Source organism: Schistocerca piceifrons, chromosome 8 (assembly GCF_021461385.2).
Source record: "Schistocerca piceifrons isolate TAMUIC-IGC-003096 chromosome 8, iqSchPice1.1, whole genome shotgun sequence".
Classification (NCBI taxonomy): Eukaryota; Metazoa; Arthropoda; class Insecta; order Orthoptera; family Acrididae; genus Schistocerca; species Schistocerca piceifrons.
The window spans coordinates 339,819,752-339,844,862 of record NC_060145.1 but is presented as its reverse complement, the minus strand read 5'-3'; the positions used below and the strand labels follow the sequence as shown (position 1 = coordinate 339,844,862).

The 25,111-nt window shown below is 43.3% G+C and overlaps 1 protein-coding gene across 2 annotated transcripts in view; it reads left to right on the top strand.

Moving 5' to 3' along the window:
* The window catches only part of LOC124711729 (fatty acyl-CoA reductase 1-like), a 158,109-nt gene extending 136,691 nt beyond the window's left edge, over positions 1-21,418 (top strand). For both annotated transcript variants that reach the window (XM_047241937.1, XM_047241938.1), the window contains exons 8-9: positions 17,129-17,386; positions 20,972-21,418. In XM_047241937.1, the coding sequence (XP_047097893.1) occupies positions 17,129-17,386; positions 20,972-21,104 (391 nt within the window). In that variant the 3' untranslated portion in view covers positions 21,105-21,418. The remainder of the gene's footprint in view (positions 1-17,128; positions 17,387-20,971) is intronic.
* Positions 21,419-25,111: the final 3,693 nt, after the last annotated feature.

Genomic DNA, 25,111 nt, shown 5'->3' with positions numbered 1-25,111 from the left:
CGTTTTTTTAGCAACTTAGCAACGACAAATATTTCAGTACTAAATGGTATAGTTTTAATGTAGTTATTGAAGTTGATTATAAATAGTTTGCTTTTTGTATGTGTAATGCAAGAGACTGAGCGAGATGTTACATCGAATATATTTTCGACAGGTATATTAATAAAATCGTCATCTGGGCATCTTCATTGAGATTTTCCACAGTTTCTCTACATTTATTGAGGTGAATGCGAGCAATATAGCGATAACTTCACACTACAAGCGACATTAAAACTGTAAATTTCTGTCTTTTAGTGACAGAGACTGCTATTTTCCCAGCGTGTCCACTTAGTTCAACTTCATGGTAATATTTACTCAACCTATAGTTCTCTTAAAATCTAACACAGTAATCAATTCTGTAACCTCACTTCTATTATGGTAGAAGAAAGCACAAGGTTGAGACTGATAAAAGTATCTTAGAAGTGGACTGTTACAGCATATTAAAACAGCCATGTGGCAAACTGCCATTTTCACTACCAGTTACAGAAAAATTCTTATTTGATTTAGATCTGATGTTTCCTCAGCGCAGCAATACTTCATGTAACCCTGATAATTGCATCTTCGATTACTTTATGTGGATCTTGTTCGAGTTCAGCAAAAGCGTGTGTGGAAGAAATACAGAAGAAATATAATCGTAAAAATAATTACTCACTTTAATGGATTACAATCCTTTGTAACGCACAGGTAGTTTCACAAGTGTCACAAAATAATGAGAAGCACAAGCATCACTTGGAGTAGGAATTGCATTCAGAGAAAATGCTGAGTGACTGACAAAGAGCGCTGCAGTGGCCATCTCTCTAGCAGGCCGGTTTAATTTTCACTGTCGAGAATATGTAGTAGGACTTAACAGTGCTTTCCTGTCATAGAGACTATAATATGATTTGTTGATTTATTTACAACAATGACAAGTGGAGTATGACAGTAACACTAATGTTTCTTTCATGAAGAAGTTGAAATAGATTACTAGACGTAGTCGCCATGGCAAGGTGAGCGGAACACCCAGTGTAGCCAACTGTAAATTCCAAAAAAGTGAAGTGGAGATCGAATTTACAAAGGCAATATAGATGTTCAGCGCATTGGACATGTGGTACTACTGATGAAGAAACTGTACTGATTTACCTATGTTTTTCTAATGCCACCTGATTGAGCTCTCATTAATAGATACTAAAATCTGCAGGGATACAGTGCTATAGGACAGTAGTAGGATAGTGGGGTTATGGGTGCAATTTTGATATCAAATTGATATGCAAATTAATTAAATTTATCAAATAATCACCCCCTGCCCCCCCCCCCCCCAGCCACTACTGCAGATGACCATGCCCATCCCCACCCTCAGATGACATCACGTATTTTTCGCAGCCTGCACGTGTGCTCCAGCCCCCTTCCCCCTCTCCACCCTCCCCCTCCCAAACCTACCCTACTGGCGTAAATTTCGAATTTTTGTTTTTGCGGCAATTCCGAATTTTCGCTGTACAAATCAACTGTCAGTTCAGAGAACATAATATTAACGGAAATTGTTTATAAAACGAGAATAGGCAGTAGAGATATGAAAAAAAGAAAAAATAATCCAGAGGACGGGAAATCGGACAATTATGCTCTGAGAAGGACATAATTTGCATTTCATAGGACAGGGATACTCTTGTTTAACCTCCGATCACCTCATCGATTTGTATATTGCTATCGCAAAGTCACTAAGACGCGCTCTGCAGGGCTTGGGTGCAATACCGGCATGGCTGGCTCCATGCTGCATCAGGTAGCAGTCCTTTGCCAGCCCGGCTGCATTCACGATGACTGCCTCGCAATGTGGGACACTGCAGGCCATGCCTACACCACCCCTGGTCAGCTGTGCGCCTTTTGACATGAGAGGTGCCATGCCACGCTAGCTCTTAACTCTCAGGTGGCCTAATGACACATCTGCGACGCATGTACCACTACGCCTCGTGTCCGGCGGTCTACCGATAACCACATGTGTGCCTCCATCAGGGGGGCAACACATAGAAGCTGGAAATCGGTCTTCAATGCTGTTCTCAAGGCACGCTTTGTTTGTTATTACCACCAACAAGAGAGTTGTTTTCAAAGGTTAGTGTCTTCTCCCACAGTTCTGTCCCAAGAAAAACAGCAACATTTATTTCTATGGATGCAGCTGGCATTGTGTGTGTCAGACTATCTGTCTCTGACTGAACAAAGAGTCTTTTTATATAGCTAGCAGCTGCATCCAGTTTTCTGTCCACTTGCCGGCAAACACAGGATGTTTTTGGAAAGGGGTCACTACTTGTTTTACAGAATTTTTTTTTGTCTCGCACAGCAACTGCCTGCACCATGAAGAAAAAGAACGCGAAGCTAGTATCCACACACCACAGCTATACCCTGACTAACAACAACATATATTTCGAAGGGTGCATCTGACATAAGAAACATCAAGCGATATGTTTCCTTCAGTATGAACAAAGATTGTTTTTCTATAGCTAGCAGCTACATCCAATATTCTAGCCACTTGCCAGCAAACAAAGGATGTTTGTCTCAGATCTTTCTTTCCTCCCCCAATAGATGTGATATTTTCCTCAAACAGCTACACCAAGCCTGCTTGAAGAAAAAATAAGGCAAGTTATAACTTGATGGTATGGCACTCTGAGTTCCTATTGGTCCTCTACAAAATAGAGGTTGGAGTCTGAAGCTATATAATGCCAAACACCCACCACAATCATCACCAGTCTTTGACAGCGCATAGTTGTGGCAATGTGATTCCTGCAACATGAAACGCTTAGCCAGCAGTGATGCTAGTGGCAGTGGTGGTGGGAAATGGCCAAACTTGGGTCAACAGACATGTAAATGTTTATAAAAAAATTAAGAGTTAAAATTGCGACAGTTATAAAATTTCGTAGGAAAGTATTTAAAATTTTTCGAGATTGTGATACATTTTCGTAACAAGTGGCTATAAAAGTTTTTTTTATTACAGCATTAATGCCCGAAATGTTGATGGAACTAGAGTGCCAGCTGGAAGCTGAAAGTCTCCAGCAAGCAGAAGATGTTGTGTTACCATCATGTAAGTACACCTCGTCTAGTACCTCATGCTGCGGAAGTCGAACACGCGCCAGAACAAATGGACATGGTCAGCCCATAGAGGGCTCCGCGTCCGCGGTGGCTATTCCGCGCAGCGGCTTTCGCGCAGCGAGGGCGCCACCGCTACACCACGTGGAGACAGCAGCCAATAGCCGCTCCCTCTGGTTTCGTATATAGGGACCCGCTCTTCCCTAGTGCAGTAAGCTCCTCTCCGGCCGTACGTGGGGTCTGGTCCCCTCCACCACACCTATAAATCCCTCATCCGCCCTATCCTTTGTTACGCCCATCCGGCCTGGATCTCCACCTCCCCCCTACCTTTTATAAATCCCTCCAATTCCTTGAACGCCATGCTCTCTGCCTCGCCTATCGCATCTGTCTCCCCTCCCCCACGCAGATCCTGTACGATCTCATCCCCTTCCCCCACCTCCTCCTTTTCCTCGAAAGGATACGGATCCTGTACACCTCCCGCAAACTCGATCCTCCTCATCCGCTTGTCTCACCCATCCTCTCCCATCCCCGCCCGCTGCCGCGCCTGTATTCCCACGTCCCACCCGGTCTCCATCTCTCCACCCTCCTTACCCTCTCCCAAGGTGGCTTCCGCCAGCTCCCCCTCCCTGATGATGTCGTCCTCCCCTCTATCTACCCCTCCTATCAACTTTGATCCTCCCCCCAGTTCCTGTGTCCTTTCCTTTAGGCACCCTCCCTCCCTTCCTTTTCCCTTTCCCCCATCCACTCCCTCCACCCCTCTTCCCCCGGGCTTCCCCTCCCCCTTCCTCCCTTCCCCCTGTCTCCCCTGCGCATGGCATCTACTCTCCCCTCTCCCACCCCCCTCCTCGTCTCTTGGCAGGTCCCCGGACTCGTACACAGTTAGTGAACATTCGCGCGCCGGAGATCAACGCCTCGTGTTCTGTGTGTGCCGTCGTTTTGTGCTTAAGTGGTTCAGTGTTATTCGTTTTGTGCACCTACGTTCACGTGTGACAATTGTCGTCTATGTATGTGTCGAAGTGTCTGAACAAATTTTATCTTGGACTCTACGACCGTGAACGGCTCCATGTATTTTAAGAAGTGTTTGTCTCCGTTTATATGTCCACCGTATTTTTTTCTCTAAATGTCTTCATTTGTATCTTTTGTGTTTCTCTGAGGCCCAAGAGCGGCGTAGTATGCTGCTGCTGGCCTGCCTGTACACAGGTTTCAAAATAACAATAAAGAAAAAAAAAACCTAGTGCAGTAAATCTGGTACTCGCTCTGGATTGAGTTTCTATCTCGGCGGTACTGCGTTCTTGTCGTTGCTCGTTGTTGACTTTTGCCTGGCTCTGGTTCCGAGTGGATTTACTGTTGGTGTTTGGTGTTGTGCTTTCTACAAACCTCCGTTGTTTATCTCTTCCTTGTTGTGTCGGTCATAGTCGGTCGTGGTCGGTTGTTGTCGGTTGTCGTTGGTCTGTAGTCCGACTCGTCCTGTGTTTACCCGGTGGTGCGTGCTCCACCGCCGGCGGCTTTCCCGCCTGGCGGCTCCGATCCGCAGCCCAAGGCGTTCCCGCAGTTGGTTGTGGTTACTACACCTCCAAATTCTGTGTGGTAATTAACATGTTCAGAAAACAACTCTTGTATTCAGATCATAACAAGTTTATAAAACTTTTGATCTCGCTGTACCAGCATTAGAGCAGGACCTGATGGACATTGAGCTGCTGCTGCTGCTGTAGTCTGAAATGCAGCAAGAAAGTAAGTACAGTTCTAATATACTGCCATTTGACTTTTTTTACATCATATACAATTGTGTTGGGTATATATTATTCACTGTTGTAGATCTTGCTACTGCTCAAGAGGAAAATGAGATTCTGGTAGGGGTACGGTTCGAGAATGATGACCAGGAGTCATCACTTTCAACTGGTATGAACCTTTTACTTATTTATTTAAATTTTTCGTAGTTATGTATAATCAATATCTCACTGTAAAATTCGGCCCAAATTTTTTGTTGTTGTTTCTGATAATCAATAGGCGACTTCCCTGACGTGGATCGATGACTCCACAATAACAACAATTCCGGCGAGGGTGAGATGCTTCAGTGGGAACGTGAGATGGTGGCTGCTGAAAGGCTGTGCCATTTCTCCCTTCTGGAACAGGAGATGGAGATATTTGACTGGGTGGAAGAACTACCAGAAGGATCGACTGAACAGCTCAATCCTGGAACCTGGAATACAATAGGTGATTATAATGTGACTGTCATTATTATAATTATTATTCAGGAATGGTAATTTACTAAATTTTTGTTGCTTGTTTACAGCATAATTTTTTTTTAAATTTTGAGCATTGTGGTTAATTTTTTTCCCATTATTTGTGTGTTACAGGTTGCTGTGGCACTTGCATCCAGAGTGGTGGTTGTGGGGACAGGTGTCGAACACACACCCGAGCAGCGTGCACGGCCGTGGAAAGCGCCACCCATTGCCGCGCGAGAGGCAGCTGCTGTAGATCCTGCCCCCAAACCAACGCATACCATCTGGCGTCCATGGGTGGTTTAGTCAGAGCAACGATCTCCCACCCCAAAAACTGGCGATGATGAAGGCTCAAAGATGCAGGAGCATTATAGAGCACCCTCGATGCAGCCTGAATGCTCCTACAGGAGGCCACCGCAGCCGCCTCTTATTACTCACAGTCAGCTAAGGGTCAGCTAAAGCACTCAGCCAAATACCACACCACAAAATCCATATTAATGTCTATGATCCGTTAAAAGGGGGATCCAGTTATATCAAACTCTCTGAGGATATTAAGAAGAAGCAGGCTTGCATTAACGTTCAAAATTAAAAGATATCACTTGTTTTGCTTGGTCTATCCTGGCTTGTGAAAGAAAAATTAAACAAAATCTAGAAGGCACATCTCGATACGGTATAGGTCAACATTCGTGAATGATACAACTTTGAACATATCGAGTTATCCGTAAAGATTCAGGATATAACAAAATTTGAGGCACAAAAATCCCAGAATTTCGGTTCACTTTTATGGCCTGAAGAACAAGCAGAAAAGCAAGCCAGATGAGCAGGACAGGCATGCTATATTCGGACCATTCCATTTTTCGAAATATGTAGGTGAGCATCATCTTCATGTAAATATGCTACTCTTCTGTGAAGGTGATAATCAGCATTACATATGGATCAAATATATGTTCCGCCTCCTTTGTAGCGAACTGTCGAAACATAAAGATAAGAAACACATTTGCTTCAGGTGTCTAAATAACTTTTCAGAAGAAAAGCATTTAAAAAGACATGTGACGGACTGCGAATCCAAGGAACCGGCACGTGTTGTTATGCCTACAGAAGAAAACAACTTCATGAAATTCAAGAATTCTCACCACCAGAAACGATGTCCATTTGTTGTAAACACAGACTTCGAGTGTCTCCTTGGCTCCTGTTACCCGCTGTGAAGGGAACCCGTTAGCCTCACACACCACCTTCACGCAAAAACAAGTACCACATGCGGCAGTGTACCAAATTGCCTGTTCATATGATTCAACTCTTAACCGCTATGAATCTTATGCTGGAGATAATCCTGCGGTTTTGTTGCTCACTGAGCTTGAAAAATTATCATGGGATGTTGATAGGCTTTACAGCACCAACATCCGCATGACCGAAACGGAGGAGGATAAAAAATTTATACAATGACGCAGTTAACTATCATATTTGTGGGCTGCCAAAGATAGAAAAGCTGAAACTCCGCGTGGAGATCATCGTCATATTACGGGTAAGTTCTGCGGTGCAGCTGACAATGTATGGAATTTAAAGTATCTATTACCACGACACATACCCGTTTTTTTCCATAATTTAAGTGGATATGGCTCACTTTCTAGTTGAGCAATTGGTTGGTTTTGGTTAGGAGAAAAATCAGGTCAGTGTCCTGCCTGAGAGTGTTGAGAAATATATTTCATTCTCGAAACGAATGACGCCAAAAATTACGCTCTGCTACCTTGACACACTATGTTCGCTACAGGCGCCACTCCAGAAACTCTATCTCAGAAGGATATGCATATCATCCGTTCTCCTTACCCTGAAGAGGAGATGTTTCAGCTTGTGTCTAGGAAAGAATTTTCCCCTGATGAATATATGGATAGTAAGGTGAAACTCGATGAAACCAGGCTACCCGACATATCTGCATTTAACAGTACTCTCACAGGCGATGCCATAACTAGTGCAGATTACGATCATGCTGTGAATGACTGGAGGGAATTCAACATTCCAAATTTTGGTGAATACGGAAGACTATACATGGACACTGATGTGCGGTTGCTTGCAGATGTTTTTAAAAAGTCCCGTAGTGTGTGCATGGGCACATATTCTCTGGACCCTGCCTTTTATTACACGGCACCTGGGTTGTTCTGGGACGCAATGCTCAAGAAAACGAGGCGCAGTATTGAAATTTTGACTGATGCCGATACGTTTCTTTTCTTTGAGCGTGAGATCTGGGGAGGACTTTGCCAGTGCATTCATAGACACGCCAAGGAAAATAATCCACAAATGGGTGAGGGTCTTAATGCATCCCTCGATGCAAGTTATATTCTATATCTGAATGTGAATAACTTATAGGGGCATGCCACGATGCAGCCACTGCTGGTTGGTGGAGTTCAATGGGTGCCAAAAAACGAATTAGAGGGATTAGGTGGAAAAATATTGGGTCTGGCGACTGATTCTGATGTAGGGTATGTGGTGGAGGCACACCTTATAGACCCTGTTAGTTTGCATGTAATGTCAAGCGACTTGCCGTTATGTCGAGAGAAACAAGTTCCGCGAGGAAGCACTACCCTAAACTGATGACCACTGTTAGACACAAGCAGAGGTATGTAATTCACTATCGTAACCTCCATCAGTGTCCTAGCTTTGGGATGAAGATAGGTAGAATTAATGAGGCTATTTCTTTCAATCAGTCCCGCTGGTTCAACGAGTATATTGAATTAAATACCGAAAAGAGAACGATTGAGACTAGTGATTTCGAAAAAGACTTTTACAAATTGATGAATAATTCCATTTTCGGTAAAACCGTGCTGAATGTAAGAAACGAACCTGATATTTTGATTAGAACTAAATGAGATGGGCGCTCGTGCGTAAGAACCTGCATCGCCAGACCAAATTTTAAGGGAGCACTATTTTCAATGAAAAATTCGTTGCTGTGCAGATGTCGCAGGTTTCAGTAGAGTTTACGAAAGAAATCTATTTGGCTATGTGGATACTGGACATCTCCTAACCCCACATGTACCGCTTCCACTATGAGTTTGCTAAAACTCATTTCATGGAGCCAAGGTTACTTTATACGGATACAGATAGCTTCATCCAGTGCGTGAAGAACTGCGAACCATATGAAGTAATTAGGTGTCATGGTAATGAATTTGACACACCGAGTCACGCAGCCGATAATATTTACGGTATTGTTGCTCAGGACAAGGAGGTTATCGGCTTACTGAAAGATGAGGCGGATGGATTGCCGAATGTGGAGTTTGTGGGTCTAAGATCCAAAATATATGCATATCGTACAGTAGACAGAGCCACCCAGAGGCGGTCTAAGGACGTGCATTGTGCGGCATCACGTCTCCTCACGGTCGAAGACTACTTGCAGTGCCTGTACGATGGCGTCTGATACGCCCTGCCGCAACTTCCGCATTTGGTACAGAAAACTAGTATTCTATCGCGAGACCATGACTGTACACTGTGCTGCAATCTAAAGTCAGATTGTCACCTCATGACTGTAAAAGAGCCATTTGTGATGACGGGATCGAAACCATCCCGTAGTCACACTAATTACTTCAAGTGCGAGAGAGGGTGGGAGACTCCGACGGTGTGAATGAGAGAGAGAATGAGTGACTGGCTGAGAGAGAGCTTGTGCCGAATAGTAAGGCTCTTTTATCATAGTTTAAATATTGTATTTTGATGTGCGGTGTGCCCGCATGTGTGAGTGCTTATGTGTGTCCGTGTGTATGCTTGTGAGTCGGTTTGAATGTGGATGTCTGTGTAAATATGTATGCCTGTGTGTAAATATATTGTTTTTTTTCTAAATAAGCTAGACACGACTGTATAAGCAGTATGTCCTGGGACAAAATTATAAAAATTAGTAAAAAAATTAAAAATGTGCAATGTATTAATGAAAAAGATTTAAAAAATTGAACCAAAATCGTCAAAATAGTTGAAAAATTGTAAATGAAGGAAAAAACTAGTTTACCGTATTTATCGTTTTTTCACTTCATATGCGTGTGCGACTGTATGAGTGCATGTGTAAATACACTCCTGGAAATTGAAATAAGAACACCGTGAATTCATTGTCCCAGGAAGGGGAAACTTTATTGACACATTCCTGGGGTCAGATACATCACATGATCACACTGACAGAACCACAGTCACATTGACACAAGCAACAGAGCATGCACAATGTCGGCACTAGTACAGTGTATATCCACCTTTCGCAGCAATGCAGGCTGCTTTTCTCCCACGGAGACGATCGTAGAGATGCTGGATGTAGTCCTGTGGAACGGCTTGCCATGGCATTTCCACCTGGCGCCTCAGTTGGACCAGCGTTCGTGCTGGACGTGCAGACCGCGTGAGACGACGCTTCATCCAGTCCCAAACATGCTCAATGGGGGACAGATCCGGAGATCTTGCTGGCCAGGGTAGTTGACTTACACCTTCTAGAGCACGTTGGGTGGCACGGGATACATGCGGACGTGCATTGTCCTGTTGGAACAGCAAGTTCCCTTGCCAGTCTAGGAATGGTAGAACGATGGGTTCGATGACGGTTTGGATGTACCGTGCACTATTCAGTGTCCCCTCGACGATCACCAGTGGTGTACGGCCAGTGTAGGAGATCGCTCCCCACACCATGATACCGGGTGTTGGCCCTGTGTGCCTCGGTCGTATGCAGTCCTGATTGTGGCGCTCACCTGCACGGCGCCAAACACGCATACGACCATCATTGGCACCAAGGCAGAAGCGACTCTCATCGCTGAAGACGACACGTCTCCATTCGTCCCTCCATTCACGCCTGTCGCGACACCACTGGAGGCGGGCTGCACGATGTTGGGGCGTGAGCGGAAGACGGCCTAACGGTGTGCGGGACCGTAGCCCAGCTTCATGGAGACGGTTGCGAATGGTCCTCGCCGATACCCCAGGAGCAACAGTGTCCCTAATTTGCTGGGAAGTGGCGGTGCGGTCCCCTACGGCACTGCGTAGGATCCTACGGTCTTGGCGTGCATCCGTGCGTCGCTGCGGTCCGGTCCCAGGTCGACGGGCACGTGCACCTTCCGCCGACCACTGGCGACAACATCGATGTACTGTGGAGACCTCACGCCCCACGTGTTGAGCAATTCGGCGGTACGTCCACCCGGCCTCCCGCATGCCCACTATACGCCCTCGCTCAAAGTCCGTCAACTGCACATACGGTTCACGTCCACGCTGTCGCGGCATGCTACCAGTGTTAAAGACTGCGATGGAGCTCCGTATGCCACGGCAAACTGGCTGACACTGACGGCGGCGGTGCACAAATGCTGCGCAGCTAGCGCCATTCGACGGCCAACACCGCGGTTCCTGGTGTGTCCGCTGTGCCGTGCGTGTGAGCATTGCTTGTACAGCCCTCTCGCAGTGTCCGGAGCAAGTATGGTGGGTCTGACACACCGGTGTCAATGTGTTCTTTTTTCCATTTCCAGGAGTGTAGATTAGTTTTTAAGTTTCACCTACCGACAGCTATCCAAGTCATTCTAGTTTTAAGTGTGAGTTCCACCCATTTCATTTTAGTGCAGCTGTTTGGGATAAACATTTTAGGGCCATTCGCTTCATTATATTATTAAGTTATTTCAGCTGCTTGAGGTGGAAAATGTTTAGAGTCATCCAGTTCAAAGTATAAATTAAGTCTTCCATTTGGATCGAACTTCGCTAGTAATACTTACAGTATTAGAGTAAGAGAAACTATACCTCTACAATGTAAAGTACAAAAAAATTTTCAATCAGTACTATTATCTTTAAAACTATGAACTGTAAACAACAAATATTCAAACACTAACAAGAACTGTGCATTTAAAAGCAGTATTACTTCGTGTATTGTAAAAACAAGTTTTGTGGATGTAAAGCAGTATTGTTGCTGTGAGTTTTTATGTCAGAATAAAAAAAATGTTATTAGTTACCATACATTTTTGTTATTATTTCCCAAACCCCGACGCTTATAAATGTACGTAAAGCCAGTGCAAGATGCACAAGATATTAGTTTAAAGCATGAGAGAGGTGACGTTTAAGATGAATGAAAACAAAATATATGTAACGATTGCATGGGATTTCGCCTGTCGTGCTGCACATGTAGGTTTATGGGAACAGGCGCCTCGTGATCGTGTCCGCTTCAAAAGACACATAGCAAACATGGCTGAAATTATACCCCCTGTGGTTGAACAAAGCCACAAACAAAGGATCTGGGCAAGGCTACATACTACCTAAGTAGGAGCTATTTCCACACATCTTCTTTTTGAGCTTATGGATAGCAGAGCACCGGTAGAATTCCAGATCTTAAATAGGTGCAAACTTGAAGATTCGCTGCACCCACGTGATCTCCTCCTCGCATTTGACGTAAATCATGGTCTCAGGATGACTGTATATTCGAAGTGACGTCATCATTTCTTTATAACTTATACCAGGATCGTCCCAGTGAAGTCCATGAGAAAAACGTGTTAGCCACTTTGCATTCCTCCGTGTTTTAGCACAGTTGTCATCCTTGAAAGGTCTCTGATGCAATTCTTGCTGAAAATGTCTCTATTATACCAGCATCTTCCGTGTATGCAACATCTTTAAATGTGGATCATCATAGAAACCTTGAATGTCGGCAACGATGTTCACACAGCAAGTTGTCATTGTGAAATGCTCTGGGCGTGCCACAGCACGCTGCACAACACCAGTAAGTGAGCAATAGTTAATTACACGATCATGTAAAACTAGAGCATACGCTGCAGTGTGTTCTGGGAAATTTGATGAAGATTCGTACATCTACTGGTTCTGATTTAGCTATCTCATTCTGCTTAAAACAGTCTATTACGACGACTGGTGCCAGCTCCTTGAATTTCCGTGGACTGAGTAGGCATCCTTTCTCTTCAACACGTTCATAGTAAGAAGCACGGAACCTTGCAAACATGCCAAATGCTAGACTGTATGCGTTCTGATCCCACTATATCATGATCCCACTGTATCAGTAAACTATCAAACGGATAGAATTCGGAATTCAAATAGACTCTGGCATTAGTTTAATTACAGTTGTCAAATACGGCGGAATCATTTGCTAAATTCCCCCTCCTTTTGTCTGGAATGCAAGTATGATGAATCTTGGTAGCTGCACTAAGGTTTTAATAGCCCATGTTTGTCTGCTCCCTGTCGGTAGCACCGGGTACTCAAAAACCTCCAACGAGCGGAAAGTTAATGGCAGATTTGTACCGGTATTCAGAACTTTTAAAAGCTTTAAACGCCCCTCGTCTGCCACAGTGATGTGCGACATTTTCCATATAATTTTACTGATGATGATCTGATTCACCTCTTGAGCTGCTATCCATTGCGCTCCGTGCCAGAATAAGCTCCTGTTTAGTATTCATAATAATTCGCTGCATGTCCTCAAAGTACGCCATAACCATTTTCAGAGGTACGCATGTAGTAAATGTACTCTTCTACTGTTCTGCCCACAGTCTCGTCTATGAACCATCTGCATTTTCTGAGCCATTCAAATCCGAGGGTGATGATGAGAGAGAAGTTTTAAGGGGTGATACTATGCCAGCATTACGTGTACTATCAACCTCTACCCCATTAAGTTCGTAACTTATTTCCTGGAACAGGTATGCCAAAGCATTACGTTTAAGCTTTGATCCCGCTGTATGACTACCATCCTTTTTCTTAGAGGTTCCATGAAAATATATGAAACTCCTGCATGAAAAACGTCTTGGAGCTCGATGACAATCCTAATTTAATTGTTCTTATTAAATGTCGTTGAAGCGTAAGACTTATGCGAGAAGTATTCTTGTCTTATGATTCGCTCTTCATATTCCACTGGGTGAGATATATCAAGCGACGACGTCATTGCGAGGTTTCAAGCCTACTGATTTAAGATACTTGTTGTTCGAGAGTGTTATCATCTTGCGGTTCTGCTACGATGTGCTATGCTGTGGGCTGTGTGCACTGGTTTTATACCTTACGCACATCTTGTCGCAGTTGTAGTCGCAGAATGATTTCCTCACCACGAAAGTCAACAAGTTGGTTATTCTTATCCACAGTACGCAGATCCATATAATCCAATGTCTGAACTGTCACTGGAAGGTATATAGCGGTGGTAGAAGTCTCAACGATCTTATACCCTGTTCCAACTCATGGAAAGGATCCGTAAATTGAATGAACCACTCTATCGTTGAGATATGAGTTCGTTGCAATGTTACACTCAACAATACGGAGAATATCCATTGTCTGATCAGATTTGTAAAATTTATTGGGATCCGTCTTCAAAACCTGTCCGTCTGTGAAACCCAGTAGTGGGCCTATTGAACATTTCTGCTTAGTCAATCGATGCATTCGCCGTCCTTATTTCAGATTTAAGTGTACTTATGTTTGCACGGAGCTCAATCCCTTTCCAGTCTGTTTTAAATCGTCAATATCGTATGCACCAGGTTCAATTTCTAGATGCAGTTTATTGTTAACCTCTGTGATATTTCGGGCTGTGTCTACAGTCGGGTTTGAGGCCATCTTCTCTCTCGCATTGCCTCAATAGCATTGACACCACACTACATAGCACATCTACTCATAACAGTTACTTACATGTAGCAGATATGCTCAACTCTCACATCTCATGGAAGAAAAACTCCATTACAAGCAAACCGAGTAGATTATAGCACAGTGGTTAGCATACTGGACTCGCATTCGGGAGGGCGATAATTCAAACCTGTGTCTAGCCACCCTGATTTAGGTTTCCCGTTCTCCTAAATTGTTAAAGACACATTCCCGTATGGTACCTTCGAAAGGACACTGCCACTTTCCTTCTCCATCCTTCCCTAATCGGAGCTTGTGCTCCGTCTCTATTGACCTTGCTGTCGACAGGACGATAAATCTCCTCCTCCTCCTCCTCCCCTATAAACAAAGGAAGAAAACAATCCCGCTCATGGAATTGAAACTACCCTTAGAGATCCTCAAGAGAACAATGTCATTCTACTGTATCACGAGCAATAATGTGCTTTCAGAAATCATCATCAGAACTTTCATAAAGTCGTTACACAGTTCCACTGAAACTTCACACAATTGCAAATTAGTTGGAAACTGAACTGCTAGCTGGTACATTTCAGTTTTGTTGCACGTCTTAAGCAATATGATGTTAACTTTCAAGGACTCGTTTTGATATTTATAAGTCAGTTACGGTTTCTTGAATGCCCTAAATCTAACAACAGTAAAAGTAATTCAGACACCAGTCTCACAGACCAGCACTACGGCAACCGTACACTGAGCCATCCTTTTTCCAGGTAGACTCGCATTCTGGACAACGGCGATCCAAACCCGCGTCCGGCCATCCTGATTTAGATTTTCTATCATTTCCCTAAATCGCTCCAGGACAATACCGGGATGATTCCTTTGGAAGGGCACGGCCGACTTACTTCTTCATCCATCCCTAATCCGATGGTACTGATTACCTCGTTGTTTGGTCTGCTTCATCCAAATCAACGAATTTTTTCAAATGACTTCATTTAGATGCGGTACGAGTTCAGCAGCCTGCTTTTCCATCCGTTGTCGGTTTACCAAACCTTGAAGTCGTTACGCCTGACTGAAATAGCAAATCGGTTGTCTCACAAGCCGTAGAGCACCCCATTAAGCTCGTCTCGCCGAGGGTAAATGTCTTGTAGCAACGAGGACTAAACCCAGATCCTCCAGTGTGGCGTCAGACGCAATGACCACTCAATGTCGCAGATGGACGTTAATCAAAGCTAATACAAATCTATGGAAATTAATATACAGAGGAATGTTAATAAAACTGACAAACTGCAGGGACGGGTTTCAGATTGGAAATGGAAGAAATAAGGTCCTGTGAAGATGTGTTTGAAAATGGGCTGTAAATGTGCAACGACAAGAAATCGTCCCAGAACACAGTAGAGAGCTGCATCGCATCCACTTCACAACTGATGTTCAAAGTGGCCCCCATGGGATGAAATGCACGCTTTCAGCAAGTGGTATCACGGACTGCCGCACTCTTTCGCCCGCTCCGGCTTCTCTCTGAATAGCCTCACAGGTTTCGTGAACACGCTGTTAAGGGCTCTGCACATCAGGAACTGGTTCAGCCTACACAACGCTTTTCAGATGCCCACAGAGGTAATTCAGTGGATTTAAGACCGGTAATCTAGCAGGGCATGATACAGGGCCTTCGCACCCTATCTGAGGAAGATGTTGTTGAGGTGTCAGCGAAGCGTTATGCGGAAGTGGTGTAGTGCTCCGTTATGCAGAAATCTTGTAACTTGTTGTATTACCGATGGCACATTCTGAAGCATTCCAAGCAGGAAGTCGAGGTACACTCGTCCATGGAGGCACTGCGGATTGGTAATCGATCCAAGTATGTGAACGCCCAGAAACCCTACCCACACATTGGTGTTGAAATGATACTGTTGAGTCGCCTCAACCACGCCCCGAGGATTTTCTGTAGCCCACAGATGACAATAATGCAGACTGACGATGCCAGTTCTACTGAAGGTTGCTTCATCCTTAAAGAGGACTGATGACAGAAATACCATAATTGATCTGGTGCAAAAACCATCGACAAAATCCTTCCTGTAGGGGGGAATCCACTGCTGATGTTCCTTGTGCTCGCTGCAGGTGATAGGGATAGTAGCGGTTGTCATGCAGGATACACATAACGGTACATGGCTTACACCATGTTGCCTCGACCTTGTACTAGAGTTCGTCTCAATATCCTGTAGAACCTGGTACTACAAATCTGGTGTTCGCACAGTCCTTCCTGCACGGTCGTCAATCTGAAAGGACCATTGATCACATAAAAGGCCAAGAAAGGCATGAAATGTTGTGTGATGTGGTTGGTCCCAGTGAGGGTACTTGTTTTGATATAGCTGTCCGGTGTGCGTGTGTGTTGTGTATTAAACTGGGGACCCAGAAACGACGGAGAGGCTTCGTCCCGCCGTAGCCCAGTGGTTCACAACTCCACAACAGGCCACAGCAGTCCACCCACCTCACGGCCGCCCCACACCGAACCCAGGGTTATTGTGCAGTTCGCTCCCCAGTGGACCCCGACCTTCCCCCTTCCCCCGCCCCGGAGAACGTCTCATACCAGACGAGTGTAGCCCAAACGTTTGCGTGGTAGAGTTATTAGGGTGTGCGAGTACGTGGAGACAGTGTTTGCACAGCAATCGCCGACATAGTGTAACTGAGGCGGAATAAGGGGAACCAGCCCGCATTTGCCGAGGTAGATGGAAAACCGCCTTAAAAACCATCCATAGGCTGACCGCCACACAGGTCCTCCACACTACTCCGCTGGGCGGATTCGTGCCAGGGACCGGCACGCCTTCCCGCTCGGGTAGCAGCGTGTTAGATGGCGCGGCTTGCCGGGCGGCCATATAGCTGTCCTGCCTCTCGACTTTTTCCATCTGCTTGGCCGTACACAGATACTATCTCAGCTTGTTCCCGATATGAATAGTGGCCATTCCGATGCTTCCAGTATGCTGTGTCAATCACACAGGCTCCAACACACAAAGACAGCATGTGGTCAAAGGAACTTTCTTTCATCAGTGCCATCTACTGTGGCAACGATGCATGTTGGACACATGTTCGTAGGACCTTTTTTCCTCCATTTATAGTCAGGAATCCGTCCCTCCAGTTTGTTGGTTTTATTAATGTTCGCCCTGTATTTGTGGAGTACAAGAGCCATTGCCATATTTAGGATTTACCAAAAAAAATGATGTGAACCCTAATTTCATTTTTATTTTTAACTGTAAGCTTCACTGTTCAAGTTAATCGTGACAAAGAGGTTCTGTTTCAACGCTGACACCGCGTTTGTGTTGCAGACTATGGAATGTGTACTCGCGTGTTCATGGAGTCACGCAAGCTCTGGAGAAATTCACCACTAGAGAGTGGACTTTCAAAGACGACAACATGGTGGCCATGCTGGGCCGTCTGGGAGAAGCCGACCGCAAGCTCTTTCCCTGTGACATAGTAGACGTTGACTTAGAGTGGCATCATAAAAACTGTGTGCGTGGATTGCGCCTTTACATCTTGAATGAGAGCTTCGACAACTTGGAAGCAGCCAAGAAGAAATATTTTTGGTACGTGTACTTCTTTTATCATGATATTCAGTACAACTACTACAGTCGACTCACAAATATCATTGTGTTACCCAACAAATCTCTACCCTATTATACTTGCTTTATTGTTTTATATTACTATTATACAGTAATATCGCTCTCTCTTCGAATAAAAACTTTATTCATTAAAATCCTAAAGAAAGGGACTTTACCTAATGTATTTACGTGACCTGCAAAACTTGCTCCATCTACACATCTATATTGTACACACAATTACTTTTTTGTAGTATTTATATGTGCACTTCATTCACATGCAAAAGTTCAGTAACAGTGATTCCAAACGCAAACTGAAATAACACCTACATATTAATAAATACTAAAATTTCTCATAACTGATACCAACAGATGAAACAGACTGAAAGATCTCACTGAAATAAATGAGTTTTGCCACTGAACACCTAATTGGCACACACCATTAGTATTTTAGTTGCAATACAGCAGAAGCAGATGTGTGGATGATGTCCTGTTGGAGAGGAGCATCGGTGTCATAAAAATGCTAATTACATGGACTCTGTAACCATTCGTGTTTGCAGATGACTCAGAGGGGATGCCAATTTTTTCGCTATAAAGCTGAAATTTCAGAACTTCATCTCGAAACGATAACGAACCAAGTTACTGAGTTAACCGAAGAGACGATTTTTATACGGGCTCTGGACAGAGTGGATGATGATGATGTATGGTTAGTGGAGCACTCAACTGCGTTGTTATCAGTGACCGTAAGAATTCCCAAACATTGATCAGCCAAATCTCAACACTTTCATGAATGATGATGAAATGATGAGGTCAACACAAACACCCAGTCATCTCGAGGCAGGTGAAAACCTCTGACGCCGCTGGAAATCGAACCCGGGACCCCGGACTCGGGAAGCGATAACGCGGCCGCGAGCACGAGCTACAGACTGGACTGAGTGGAGGTGACATATACATGTTGTTCCAGCGTTGAGGAGAGAAGTGTAACTGTTTCTGGAGTGAGAGAGACTCGGACAGTATAGTGTCAAAAGTGGGAAAAACGAGCGCAATTGGATTAAAACTCACGTAATATGCCTCGAGTGTCGACGTCGAGAAACAAGTCGACGCCCCAGAAGTGCCGTGCCTAGGTTCAGCTGGTGCTGTGAATGATGATCGTATGAACAAATGACAGTGAACTGAAAGCAGAGTCTCTTCAGCAGCAACTGTGTATCCATTCACGTGGCACATCGGGAACTCCTTAATTGTTCACGAATATTTGCAAGTATAGGAAATGTCACGCAAGCACGCACGACGCACACGCACGCACACACACACACACACACACACACACACACACACACACACACACACACAGATGCTAAGCGTATGGCTCGTCAGTGGTCTTAGGTCCCCATAGAACAATATAACCGCTAGGCCGATCCGAGCGATCTTCACTCGACTGTGGTTTGCGAAAGAGGGAGCGAATGAACTTTGAATAGCCTGGCGAAGTTTCCAAAAATGAGCGATACTGTCTCGCATTATGACACAGCCATCTGAGCGTCTGGATCTGACTGGCTTGCGCAGAGACCCCGAAGGTGCTGCGTGGGCCAGCTCGGTGTTCCTCCACTACGCTCCGAGCAGCGTTTCGACGTAGCTAACTGCCATGTATCTTTATCCACGTGGAAGGGGCCACACACTTGATAGCTGACAATCGGTGAGAGTTCGCAGCGCCAGCGCAGCAAGACCATTTTGGTTGATACTACACGACCATGTCAGTCATACTGTTGCCTGTCAATCAGGCTGTTGCCGCTGCATCTCGTGATAAGACTGTTGCCCCTCACGAGGAACCCCACGTCTGTTTGGCCTTTCAACAAATATCCTTCCATTGTGGTTGCACATACAGTATGCCTATCTGTACCGCTGAGGCACGCAGGCCAACTCACCACCGACGGGGTCCATGGTTCGCATTAGTCCTAATCGTCACAAGTAACGCAATAAATCACCTACATTACTTCCAAAGCGCGTTAAATGGAATTTCAAATAACACGAGATTATTCTTAAAATGCACTATAAAATCTCAAAACTTCACTTGTATGACATTAAAAGGATACTAGATATTCACTACGAGAATTATATCTGAAGTACGTGAGAATGTGGTAACTGTGTAATGAAAGGAATTCTGTAGGTTTCCGAACATAAGTTATACCTTTTGGAACTTCAGCCTACAGATAAATCCTTACTGTTTTTATTAATAAATAAACTAAAGAAACTTATAACCATGTGAATAAGTAACGAATGAAATGCTGCTAAAAACTTACATTTTAAGAAGCATAGAAATCGTACTAGTCATTCGGTGGCCATCTTTTAAAACACCTGTGAGTAAACACTTACGTTAAATAAGATGGAGGTTAAGGAGTTGAAATACGCCATCACGACAATCACGAAGGAGTTAAATGAATAGGTCGTAAATCGGTAAATATGATATGCATGTGCACGCAAACAAATAATTAGAATTTCAGAAAAACTGGATGATTTATTCAGGAGAAAGAGCTTCGCACACCCAGCAAATTAATAACGCATTGGCTGGCCGCTGTGGGCGAGCGGTTCTAGGTGCTTCAGTCCTGAACCGCGGTGCTGCTACGGTCGCAGGTTCGAATCCTGCCTCGGGCATGGATTTCTGTGATGACCTTAGTTAAGTTAGGTTTAAGTCGTTCTAAGTGTAGGGGACTGATGACCTCAGATGTTGTTCCATAGTCCTTAGAGCCATTTGAACCATAATAACGCATTGGTCCATCTGTACCCCTTACACAAGCAATTATGATGATTGCCACTGAATGATAAAGTTGTTGGATACTCTCCAGAGGGCTATCGTGCCAAATTCCTTCCAGTTGGCACGTTAGATATCCAAACTCCAGTACTGGTTGAAGGGCCCTATCCATAACGCCCCAAACTTTCCCGACTAGGGATATATATGGCTACCTTACTCGCCAACGTACGGTTTAGCAAGTAGGAAGATTATCTTGCTGAAATTTAAGCCCAGGATGTCTTGCATGAAGATTTATAAAGTGGTGCGTAGAATATCGTTGACACACCGTTGTGCTGTGAGGGTGCTGCAGATGACAACCGAAGGGGTATTGATATGAAATGAAATGGCTTCCCATACCATTTCTCCTGCTTACCGGGGCGTAAGACGGGCGATAGTCAGGTTGGTATCCCATCGCTGCCCAGAGCCTTCGTCTTCGCTCAGTCGGAGGCGGAACTCATTACTGGAAACAACTCTACTCGAGCCAATGAAATTCCAAGCCGAAGACGTATCTGGACACGCCCCAGACAGCAGTGGAATATCGATCTAACTGATGGCAGCATGCAGTCGAAATGCGTCGTGCCAGTAAATATTGAAAAATAATCGCAACTCAAGCTGGGAAAGCGTTATTTTGCAGATACGATCTGTGTTTCGAAACAAATTTGTTCTCTTTCGTGTTTTGACTGTGGTACTCTATCAGTTAATCGCACGTTGGAAGGCAACACCGGCCTTGTAGGCTGTATTGTATGGTTCTATTACATTTAACAACATGTGGTTACATTTAACTGTTTCAGGTTGACAGTTCTGCACTACACAGTAGTTACCATAATGGGTTCGCTGCTGCTACTGATGCTGTGGAGGATTCTCGGTGCTCAGATAGGACTGAGACACCCACACTGGTGTACGACTGCACAAACAAACCCTTGAGTTCGTTTAAGCAAGCCATTTCGACAGCCCATCAATAATCAAGCACAAAATGTGATTCAAGTCCACAGTCTAAATAACTTTAGACGTCAGTTCACATCTGTACTGATCTATTATAGGGTTATTCCTTTATTTATAATATTTTCATAGTCTAAATGTAAATCACCACAACTCTGTTCGTTCTACTATTAACTACATTGTTTTAATTGTTCTTATCGTTTATTACCTTTTGTCTGCGTAGAGTATAATGAGTTTTAGTTTTTTGTATCATCCACTAGATTGCTTCTAATGATACTTGTCTTGGTATAACATACTTCTTCCTGTCTCCTTTATTCTGACATGTAATAACAGAATAAATAAAAAGATTTATACATCTCCTTATAGAATTGATTTTTCATTAGAACTTCATTTCCCATTTTTGTTACAGTCTTTTTTGAAGCATACTACCTTCCAGTCCAGAGGTAGTGTATCGAATAAGACAACAGTTTCCTAATTTGTAAACAGATATATGTTGTAACAAATAATGTCTTGTGAAGCTCATGTAGGAAACACAACTGACAACACAGCTCTCAAGTCACCCAAATAACTCAACTGTAGCCCTCTGGTGTCGGTTGTAATACACTTTTCAAAACTCCACAGTTCTCAGATCAGGGATACAATACAGGGAACGAAAGGTTTTATAAATACCGGACTGTAACAGAAGAAAGACATAGAATGACAGATGTGAAGTCACCCAAATAACTCAGCTGTAGCCCTCTGATGTCGGTTGTAATACACTTTTCAAAACTCCACAGTTCTCAGATCAGGGATAAAATACAGGGAACGAAAGGTATTATAAATACCGGACTGTAACAGAAGAAAGACACAGAATGACAGAAGCAGTGCAGAAGCAAGTGAGAGAGGTTTGCAGGTTCTACCCATACTGTTCAGTTTGTATGTAGGCTACGCAGTAAAGAGAACCAAGGAACAATTTGGGAACTGAATCCAAATTCAGAGAGAAGAAATAGAAATTCAAGACTTGCTTGTGACATTATAATTGTGCTACAGGCCACATAGAACTTGGAAGGTCAATTGGTTGGAATGAACGTTATCTTGAAATGAGATTATAATATGAACGTCAACAAAAGTAAAATAAAGGCAATGGCTGTAGGTGAATTGAATCATTTCTTATTGTGTTGTGTCCACACTATGTCACATAGACAATAACAAATATTCATAACGAAATATAAGTGTAGGATGCCATTAAAAACAGTAAAGGTGTAATTAAACGAATTATTTTCTCTGGAAAGGAGATATTTTTCAATACAAAATGTCAGTTTAAGTATTAGGAAGCAGTTTCTGAAAACATTTGTTTGGTTCTGCAGAATTATATAGAAATGAAACACTGGACAATAGAACCCTTCGAAATATGGTGTTAGGGGAGGATACAGAAAAATAGACAAGTAGGTAGGGAACGTAATTAGGAGTAACTGATTTAGATATCAGAGCAGAGACACTGCTGCAGTGTAGAAGCATCCAAAATACACAAATCATTAATATGTTGCTATCGGGGGAGGTAGTCAAGACATTAAGTATTGTTTCTTTCAATTCCCTGTATAAATTGGGAGCACCTGTCAAGCCTAGAATCATCCTGGACTTCATCAACAGTTAGAGTTCAAATGGTTCAAATGGCTCTGAGCACTATGGGACTCAACTGCTGTGGTCATAAGTCCCCTAGAACTTAGAACTAGTTAAACCTAACTAACCTAAGGACATCACACACATCCATGCCCGAGGCAGGATTCGAACCTGCGACCGTAGCGGTCGTGCGGTTCCAGACTGTAGCGCCTTTAACCACTCGGCCACTCCAGCCGGCAACAGTTAGAGTAGTGACGCAGAATAATTCGCTATAGCAATGTTGCTTGACTCCTTGTCATGATACAGTAGTGTACCAGGTGGTTCACAAGATTTTTAGTGTCTCCTAATCTTCCACAGATAAAATATCTAGAACATAAAAATTTATCACCAAGTGTGGGGGTGCAGGGGCCCCGCTTAATATTTAAAGAAATTTAAATGTAGGCTCCAGTTTAGAACAGCACATCCCCTCCAGCACTTGTATCTTACAGTTATTCCAAAACAAAAAAATGTAAATATGTTCGTTATGTATTTACTTTTTTCATCCACTGTAGGAAAAAATCATGTTTAGGGGGTCCCAAAAATTAGAAATGTCCTTTTGTGTGCCCCAAAGGGAAAAAAAGTGGACAGCTAGTGAAACGGAAATGCTGCGGGTTTTGGAACAGCGCAAGTGAAGATATTACATGTTTATTTTGTACTGAGGATGTGTTTTTTCATAAGATAATGAGCTTACTGTTCCACAGTTCCTCACTTAATGAACTTAACAAACTACTGATTCAGAATTCTCTCGCAATTGCGTCTGTACATATTAATGAGATGAGACTGTGTGAACACCGCTGTATTTTGGCAAAATAAGCAAATATTAACATGGAAACACGAGAAATTTTACTCAAAATTCGCCACTCATGATACTTCTCTGAAAATTACTAATGATTAAAAAGCCAGGCGAAAATACATCTCTGCATCTTTTATGGAAATCTTTTTAGATACTGACCAAAGAGATGGTGACAGATCTTTTAGAATGGTCACCGTGCATGTGTGGGCGTGCAGGGGCCCCGCTTAATATTTAAAAGAAATTTAAATGTAGGCTCCAGCTTAAAACAGCACTTCCCCACCCAGCACTTCGCATTTCCCTTTAAACGTGTATCTGCGAACTCCACCATTACCACTTGCCTCATGCGTGCCCTGACGTCTGCACATCTACTAAGTATGGTATTCTGCACAGACTGTAACACTGCGCTGTGAAAATAATACTTCTGCCTAAGCAATGTATTCTGAACTAAGATTCACTTACACTGAACCTAATAATAATAATTTTGAAACAAAGCTGAACTGTTAATGATTTTATTGTCTTGACTGTGATGTAAGTCACCGTAACAAATTTTCATGGCTTATTCTGTGGCGGCAGAAACTCAAAGTGAGGAACGCCCCCCACGCCCCCCCCCCCCCCACACAAAAAAGAGAAGAAAAGAATGTAGCACAGCAGCAACCCAGCTAAAGGCGAGAAGGCCTTGTATAGGCCAATGTAAGGGTTTGCAAAACAATACGGTGAATATTGAAACTCATTCTTTGACAATTGGTTAGAGTAGGTGTCTGTGTGCATTGGTGAAAATGGTTATTTCCTTAACATGAAACATAACAGAAAATACTTTACAATGGAAGACTGAATAAGCCAAACAAGGCAGAAGAGAATGATTGGAACATGAAAAGTAGCATGTATGATAACATACGTATCTAAGCAGATGTAACTAATTTTTTCATAAAAGCAAATACAAAAGTTGAACACAGAAATCATCTATAAAGTACTAACGTAGAGCTGCACATGCATGTAGCGTAATTATGATAGCAGAAATGTGTGAACATAGTATTTCTATCACCTGTAGAGGTAAAATGTTTCAAATGTTACAAAACAAGTAACACAGAAAATATACACATCAGTAATTGTCAAGATATTACATGGTAATAATTAGTGGTAAAAAGAGTTAAAGGGAAATATTACTATGCATGCATTTAAGATGCTTTTTACTATTTTACTCAGTTGTGCACAGAACACAAACCATTACTAACTTACTACACACACACACACATAAAAAACGGAATAACTACCAAGACATATCAGGACAGGGAACAACCATGTTTGGATTAAGGAAAGGGTTACTCAATCCATTCAAAGAACTAGCTGCAAGAAACACCCTGCCAGAAAGTCATTAGTGACCAGAAACCCACAAGAAGGAATCTTGAAATATTGTCCTATAATAACAAAGAAAATATAAGACAAATAAAGTTGGTACTCCAAAGTGAACATAATTTATTAAATAATGTTATAAATGATATTTTTTGTTTCCTCACTTTCAGCTTTTTGTCTGGATTAAATCAGAATAAATGATTGAAATATA